The sequence below is a fragment of the Lolium rigidum genome, chromosome 7 (assembly GCF_022539505.1).
Source record: "Lolium rigidum isolate FL_2022 chromosome 7, APGP_CSIRO_Lrig_0.1, whole genome shotgun sequence".
In the NCBI taxonomy this organism is placed as follows: Eukaryota; Viridiplantae; Streptophyta; class Magnoliopsida; order Poales; family Poaceae; genus Lolium; species Lolium rigidum.
In genome coordinates this window covers 54295572-54304426 of record NC_061514.1, presented here as the reverse complement: position 1 = coordinate 54304426, position 8855 = coordinate 54295572, and the positions used below count along the sequence as shown (strand labels likewise).

General features: G+C 46.2%; 1 protein-coding gene across 1 annotated transcript; it reads right to left on the bottom strand.

Moving 5' to 3' along the window:
• Nucleotides 1–1791: 1791 nt before the first annotated feature.
• Nucleotides 1792–7672, bottom strand: LOC124670208 (26S proteasome non-ATPase regulatory subunit 1 homolog A-like). Its single transcript, XM_047206720.1, has 13 exons — nt 7495–7672; nt 6518–6581; nt 6329–6434; nt 6125–6236; nt 5873–6041; nt 5596–5730; nt 5162–5508; nt 4934–5069; nt 4597–4845; nt 4296–4516; nt 3960–4218; nt 2848–3663; nt 1792–2395 (listed from the first exon to the last, which is right to left on the bottom strand). The coding sequence occupies exons 1-13, from the start codon at nt 7641–7643 to the stop codon at nt 2069–2071; spliced, it is 3090 nt and encodes a 1029-aa protein (XP_047062676.1). The 5' UTR covers nt 7644–7672; the 3' UTR covers nt 1792–2068.
• Between the last annotated feature and the right edge of the window lie 1183 nt (nt 7673–8855).

Sequence of the window (8855 nt, the reverse complement as noted above, 5' to 3'; positions counted from 1 at the left end):
TCGAGGTGGCGTCCCGAGCGAGCTCGGGATGGGGTCGGCGTCGGGGACAGGGCGTTGTCGAGGTGGCGTTGGGACTGGGCAGCGACGAGGTCAGGGCGAGCTCGGGACGGGGCCGGCGTCGGGGACAGGGCGGCGTCGACGTGGCGTCGGGGACGGGCAGCGTCGAGGTGGCCCGAGCTCGGCATCGTCGACGTGGCGTTGGGGACGGTTGCCACTTGCCAGGCGCTCCGCGTCCCGCGCGACGACGTGGAGGTCGGCACCAACATCCAGGAGGCCGGCGCCGGTGGCCGGGGAAGGAGGAGGAGGCGCTAGCGGCACGGAGGTGGCGGACGTGGACGCTGCTGCTGCACGGACGCGGCGCCGGCTCCGTCAGCGTGGACACCGCGGCCGACATCCTACATGCGCACGGACGCTGCTGTTGCATGGACGGTGGCTGGCGTCGAGGTCAGGGCGGCGTCGGGGACAGGGCACCGTCGACCTGGCTTCGGGGATGGGGGCGGCGTCGAGGACGGGGCGGCATCGGGAACAGGGCGGCGGTGATGGGGATCGATGGGGAGAGGATGGGGAACGATGGGGCTGTGGAGAGGATAGAGGGCCCACACGCATATGTACTGTCGTTTTGTACCTGTATATGGACAATACCCATTCCAGCAGTGGACCCCACACAAAAAGACTGGACCAATCAGAAGCTGCCTTCGCGCAGGATCACATGCCGCCCGGTTCCATTAGTCCACTCTTATATAGATACATCCAAATTTTGATAAATCTCAGATAACCTTGAGGGAGATTTTCTCACAGGGTTCAGAAACTACGAAGAATTTGAATCAGAGTGTTAAACAACACAGGGAAAAAAATGAATTCTAGTAAAAAGTTAAAGTGGATGAGAAAAATTCTCCAAGAGTGCAAAGGAATCCCGAAATTTGATATGGATCCTATTCCTGTAAGGGCCAATTCATACGGAATACCTTTAGAGCATCTCCACTCGTGCCCCCGTCGAGGCCCCCGGCGAGCGTTTTTTCCATTCGGACGGCGTAATTCGGCCCAGTCGCGCCCCCGGTTCCTCGTTTTCGTCCGGATTTGGCCCTTCATCCATCCGGCGAGCCCACGCCACCCCCGGCCCCCCGGAGCGCTCGGGGACTCCGGACGAGTGAAAGCGGGGAAGGGCCCGATCTGTCGGTGACTCGACGCACGAACCCCACCGCCACGTCGCTCAAAATCTCCCCCACCCCTCGTATCTCTCTCGCCGCTGGCACCACCCCGCCGGCTTGTTGCCCAGATTCCGCCGCCCCTCCTTCCCCACCTGCCTATATTCCGCCGTCTTTGGACGACGGCCTATCTGGCCGCTCTTCCGCCGGCCTGTTTTCCAACGCCGACGCCAACTAGTCTGTCTTAATTTGTTTGAAAAATTGTGAAATTGTGTGCTTTATTTGTTTCAGCACTTGTTAAACATTGTACTGATTATCGCCGAATTTGTTTCAGCAATTTTCGTACTCTTGTTTGCCGAACTTGTTAAATTTTATGTTGAATTTGTTTGAAATATGTCAAATGGTCGAGGTTGGGGTTTCCTGCCGGGGGACGGCTGGAACTTCGGCGCTCCCCACGCCAAATCTTCATCCAATCCGGACGAAAATTTCGCCGGATTTGGGCGTGGGGAGCGCCAACGAGTGGGGATGCTCTTAAATCAAAGAGCCCTCAGCATGTGGAAGATTCTAGAGCAGTTTCAAAATAAATAAAAAATATTGTATAAAATTTTGCAATACAAGCGGGGAAAATAAATGCATCGGTTGAAAATGTAGCAACATGGGACCAAAGCCGTGCTATTTAATGCCAACAACGTTAAGCACATTACATCACAGCGCAAGACATGTTCAGATGCCCAAAGTTCACAAAGAACACTCAGCCTGTAATCCCTGTTCGAGTTAAATTCTCTACTGATGAAGTGATGATTCTACAAAAGTTTCCAACAAACAACAGATTTCCGCATAATACATACTCGAAAAAAGGAATAAGCAACGTGTGGCAGGGTTGAATGAACTAATGAGCACAGACAGTTTTCCTATTTTATGGATTACAAAGTGTTGTACTCGAAAGGTTGAGGCGGCTGGGGCTCATCGTCGACGGCCATGGCAGCCGGTTGCCCTGCAGCCGCTGCGGCGTTGCCAGTGCTCGAGACCACAGTTGCAGGGGCATCGGTGAGCACGAGTTCCTCAGGCTCAGTGGGCTGCGTGTCTCGGAGGAGGATGAATCCAGAAGGGGCTGGTCTCACAGGGACATATCGGCTGTCCTCGATGAACTTGATGAACTTCTCCTGCGCAGGGAGGACACGAGCTGGGTTCGCCAGGATCTGGAAGGTCGGTTCTGGTTCCGGAGCCTTCTTCTCTGCTGCACTATCAACCTGGTAACAAAAAATTGAGACAGGTAAACACAGAGAGGCCAAATCAAATGGGGTTGGCTAAGATACCGAATAAGCATGTCTTTTTTTTTCGAGAGTACGCCAAAGGTGTACCATATTTTGTTAGAAGGCAAGAGGTTTGAGTATAAGAACACTACCACTAGCTGTGAGCAAGGAGGAGGTTCTTTGAAAGACAACGAAAAAAACATTAACTCCAGACAGATATGCATCACAAGTTCACTATTGACCACTAAAAGGCTCCACATTAACAACTAGGGGTCAGGGCCAATTTTACAGTCACGGTGCTATGCTAAACTGTGACGTACTAGTCAGGGAAAGCAATTCCAGAAAACAGATACACTAACATGATTTAATTATGAGCCAGACCTACTAAAGTTGGTAAAACCCTAGGATGTAAAAACACGTTATGGGAAAAAGTGAAACAGATGCTTTACCTGCATTGCATCACCGTCCTTCTCCTGTGATTTAGCTGCCTTTGCTGATGTAGAACCGGAAGCATCTTCCGGTGTCTTCTCCCCGGTAGTCTTGCTTTCTGCGTCTGTTGCCTTCTCCTGGTTAGCTTTGCTTTCTGCTTCTGTTGTCTTCTCCAGGTTAGCTTTGCTTTCTGCATCCTTCTTCGCCCTAGATTTTGCCTTGGCATAAGTCGACAAAATAGCTGTGGGCAGCTTGACTGCTGAAGTTGTAGTCTGCGTAGTTGTCGGTTTCGGGTACTCAAAGAGAGATGGTTTAGCATGTGATACAAATTCAAACTTTGGCAATTCCAGATCAGAGTTGAGACCAATGATGGCTGTTGGTGAGAAGGCCAAGCTGATGAAATATAACAGAGGATACCAGTACCAGAACTGGCTGAAAACGGCAAGGCCAATCACAGCAGTGAGCTTGTCATGCTTGTTCCTCGAGAGAAGTTTAATTGTCACATTCCTACCACCGGCATCTAGAATACCAGAAGCAAGTATGGCACCCATTTTGCTCATTGTGTCCTCATGCTTGTCAAGAATAATCTTTTCCAACTGACGCCTGAATGTTCCAACACGAGAATCAAATGATTCATTAGTCTGGATCATGACCATTGCCATAGCAATTAGGGCCCCCTGGCGTACAAAGTCAACGACGTCTGATGTGAGAGGTTCCAGCAAGGAAATGGCATCACTTAACCCAGTTCCTGCGCATGATATCCCAACAGCTAAAGCTGCACCATAACGAACATGTGGGTTGTATGATTCAGAGAGCAGGGACACAATTCTTGGAGTCTGCATGATAAGACCAACAGATGTAAGGTGTAGATCAAAGTTATTGACGGTTGTTAATTTTTAGCAATTTTTCTATAAGATGGCAAAGAAATGTTGCATAAATGCATAATAAATACTCTCCCGTTCCATATTAGTTGTCACTGATTTAGATGTATCTAGACAAATTTTGTGTATAGAAACATCCGAATCTGCGACAACTAATATGGAATGGAGAAAGTGGCAGATTAAGTTGCTTTGGAGTAATATTGAGTAGAGAGCATCTATTTATAAATAAAAGGCATCTGAAGTCTACAGACCTGCTCAGGTTCGTTGTATAGAACAAATCCAAGAGCCATAACTGCAGTCCTACGAACATCGTCACTGACGTCCGATACAGCAAAATGCAGCAACTGATGGATAGCTTTGTTATTTGCCGTTCCTCTGTAGGCTAGAGCCAATGCATACATCCCACCATAACGTAGTATGGGATCTTGATCTCTAGTCATTTGTTCGATCAAGGTGTCAGCTTCCTCCTCCCTGCCATACACTGTCAATGCAATGCCAAGTGCCAAACCCCTACACAGAGAGAAATGTCAGAACAAGGGCTGGATGCACCTTCAGAAATAGGACAACAGTAATTAAAAAGCACCAACCTGATAATCTTTTCATGCTGTGTATCATGTGCATAAGCAAGCATCTCACTAGCCTTCTCACTAGCTGTGCCAACCATGAGCAAACCCATGCCAATACCAGCTGCTTCACCAGCCACAGCGCTGTCTGTGTAAAGGACATTCTTTATGTCCTCATATACTTCTTCATCTGCTGTTCCCAGAGAGGCGAGCCCAAGTCCCAGACAAGCGCCGTGCTGAATGACCTGTACATTATGGTTTGAAGTAAGAAAAAGCACTCAAAAGTGAATAGCATTCAAGAGAAGGACAAGAAACAAAATGTCACCTCTGCACTGGTGTTGCGAAGGCTTTCACGGAGGAATTGTTTGATTCCTTCACCATGGTTGGCATGAATCAAACCTAAAGCATAGAGGGCACCGCCTTCTGAGTATGGACTGCCACCGCCAACTGCTCCACTTTGAGGTAGGTATGGGGCCATCAAAGCCCGACCTTGTTGAAGGTGGCCTCTATGGATGACCCCAAGTCCAGCTGTTGCACTGAATTTAGCCCAATTAGTTGCCCTGCTTAACCACTCCTGCAAGACAATACCAAAATGAGTAATCGCAGAGGTAAAAAGAAGGAACATCTATGACAACAGGACAACCAGTAGAGCACAAACTTACCAGATTCTCTCTTAGGAATGTATCTACAGTTGTTCCTGCATGCATGATTGCATTGGAACAAATAGTTGCACTGTGGCAAACACTGTTCCTCATTTCCACAGCTTGCTTTATTGTTTTCAGAATCAGAAGATCGGACCTATCAAACACACAACCCCATCAAGGCAATGTCAGATATAAAAGTTACGAGAGGTCAGGCCGCAAGACTTAGGAAATAATAGTAAGTTTTACCTGTTGTGGGTATACAAAAATTGTAGCGTAAGCTGAATAGACTTCTCCCCTGACAGTATTCCTTTAATTTTTGCAAGCCTATCAGCGTGCACTGCTTCATTTGGATCAACTGGGTGAGCATTTCCATTAGCTGTTGTTGTGTCATCTCCCATCTGAACATCACCGGCTGGTTCTGTGCTAGTTGTACCCAAGTTAGCAGTCTGATCACCCGGTAAAGCTGATCCACTATCAGGGTTAGACTGAGCAGGAGTCCGTGCGTCCAGACGATTCTTCACATTCAAAAGGAAGGCCTGGTTTTCGTTTTCCACGAGGTCAAAAGCAATTTGGTATGCAAGGAGAGCATCATCCTGCATAATGAACACAATATCTCAAGTAAGCAAATGGAAACTGCCATGTAAGTGATGTAGTGAGGAGATCAAAGAACAAACACATACCTTGCTTCCAGAAAGCAGTGTGTCCAATATGTTTGCAACAGTTTCAGGCTCACCCAAAAACATAAGGCACTGGCAAATGCTCAGATAATCTGGATGCGGCAAAGTCTGGTATATTTTAACAAGACAGCGAAGAACCTGACATAAAGTGAATTATTTTGTCAACTCGGAAAAGAACATCAAATTTTGCTTACTCTAAGATAATACTTTAATAATCCAACCAGCCTACACAATATAAATTTTAAAAAGTGACAATTTGGCATACATAACATGCCCATACCTCACAGCGATATTCGCGGTGACTAACATATTGGTGAGAAAGGTTGATGCAATACGAAAGAGCCCCATGAATGTTATCACACTGAACAATTGCTTCCTCCAGCTTATCCAGTCTCCTGCATTCAACAGCCATACCCATGGCCTGTTGGTATTTACCATCAAGAATACACCTACAGTGAAGAGTAACCATTAGCTGAATACTCCATCTAATAAATAGGAGGATATGAGAAAATGGTGCGGTATATTATTATACTTCTCCAGCATCCTCTCCACTATGGTCTCTAATCTGGGATCCACGCTTTCTTCTTCCTCTGTAGCTTTAGAAGCTCTAGTCTTGAAACTCGCATATTCATCTAATGCTTTGGCTGAAAGAAAAGAACCACCATTTCAACATAACGATCAAAAATAAATTCATGTGAAATAACATCTAGAGTGACGAGAACTTGAGGCAACTCACCTAAAAGAGCATGAGCATAATCTGAATCCTCTGAAACGTCAAATAGAGGTCCAGCACCAAGTGCATAGGATAGCGAATCATTTAACTCGCCTAGGTAGTAAAATACCTACATGGTATACAACAGTCATCAATATAAGCAATACAAAACATGACATTCCAGAAAAGGTACAGAATAGCGTGAGGTGCTACCTTAGAAACAACTAGTGCAGCAAGCTGTCTCTGGTCGAACTCCTCGTCTTCATACAAGCTCTCACTGCAGGCAAAAGGATATGATGGAAACAAATTATTGATTTAGTCCATTTGAATACAGACTTCCACAGGTTGGGTTCTAGAGAAATCCCACACGACATAAAATTTAATATTCCTGACAAAAATCTCAAGTAATTTATATACATTTATACAAGCCTACAACATATAAAGGTCCACAAACCAAACCTGAATAAAAATTAAGCTTAATTGTTCCACAAATATAGCAACTAGATGCACAACAATTGCATACGAAAAGAAAAGTCAACATGACTTAAAATGAGAGTATGTTATTCTTATGCAAAGCGAAACGACCTACGAAAAATATACGAGACAAAGTTATAATCTAAACTGAAGTAGCAAATACTACCTCTTATATTGTGGAACAGAGTGATATCAGATCAACTTGGCAAAACATGTCACCCAATACTATTGCAAATAACAATTTTCAATTGTTAATGCATCATCAAAGATTTTCCTTAGCACAGGGCAGGCATCATAACCAAGTGAACCAATAAGTCCGAAAACAACTACCGTACAAAAGTGAGAGTTCAAAGGCTCCTGAATTATCATTCTCGCCCGTCCCCAGTGTCACACTTAAACCTTACGAGCTCTCAATATACCCAAGCGAGGACACAAAAGCGAAAAAAGTTGAAATTTTTACGACAGTGCTAAATCCAAGCACACAACTTTACTACCTAAGTACTGTTAAATTTCGGTTCAAGCCCTGCAGATTCATCGTAGAGAGCATAACCGCACACTGAACCCCAAGAATCGGGAGGCTAACAGATCAGAGCCCACACAAACTCCAGATCGAACCGAACTAGGCCAGCCAAACGAATCGCGCGGCAGCAACAGCATCTAGGGCAACTTGGGTTTTTCAGGGGAGGGAGGGGGGCGAGAGAGGGGAGGGGGCTCACATGGTGGGGATGCTGGTGGAGATCTCCGGGTAGAAGAGGTGGACGACGGCGTTGAGGCTGGCGAGCGCGTGCAGCTTGAGCTCCTCCGCCGGCTCCTGGAGCATGGCGAGGATCCCGCTCGCGGAGCTGACTGTGGCCACCGCCGCCATGGCCGCCTCCGCGAAAGAGGTGGGGGTGGGGGAGTGCGAGGGTTTGGTTTGTTTGGGTGCGTCGCGTGAGTTTGCTTCGAGACGACGACGTCGCGTGATGACTGACGGAATAATCTGCGCTGCGGTGGAGGGTGCAATATAGGAGCGGCGCGAGGGGTGGGATGGAAATACGGTCCGACTAGGATAGAAGATCGATCTGCCCTCTCAAACGGATACTTGTTGTTAGGGGTTTCCGTTTGTTAATCAAAACCATCAACATAGTAGCTGGTGACATTGAAAATTTAAGTAACTACATAAATGGCAGCTAGCTGTTTTTCAATTGGTGCCCAAACACTTCTTTAAACCAATAAGAATGTTCAACTTGTTTCATTCGTTATCACCGGGCTTCCGGACAATCTAGGCCGCCAAAGTTAATGGCATGTACTTTTTAACCCGGACCTAAACCGGTAAGCAACATGTTGTTTGCGTTTTTCGTCGGTCTAGTTTAAGAAACAACATAGGATACCATAACACGCTTAGTACTACAAACTATTCGAGAAAATAAGATTACCGTTTCCTTAGAGGAACTAATGGCAGAACACAACCATGGAAGGAAGGATTGAGATTGATAGAAGTTTCGACACAAGTAATAGTAGTTTGTTTAAACAGATAACAAAGGATGAGAGGTTTCACACACACATTTCACATAACATCACCAAAGGTGCCATAGATAGAACCCACATGAAACTTAAGAAAACCTAAAACCCTCAAGCACCTCCCTGTGTAAAATTAAATAAAATGTCCAGAAAAGCTTTCATCCTTGTGAAACAAGATCGGGACATCGTGCCCCCGCTCTAGCTCATTCTCATTAGCAAAATATGTCCAATGGACTTGAAACAGACACTCCCATCAGTGGTTAGTGGGCATGTAGTATGAGACTTCTTGTTTATGCCATCTTTGCCCAAACTTAGAGGTGTGTTACCCTTGTTGGCCATGTTCAGTACCGAGAACTTGCTCAAAGTTGAAACACATAACTATACGCATCACTATTTTACATGAATCCAATAGATGGAATAGAGAAAAGGGCCCGCGAAATACCTTTTTACCTAGGCTTGGCAACACTAATCACCTTCCGGGAAGATGACGACATGTGGGTGGGGATGATCAACCTCAAACCTAATCATGTCACCAATCTTCATGTGTTTATTCACTTATGAACTTGTTTATTCGAAC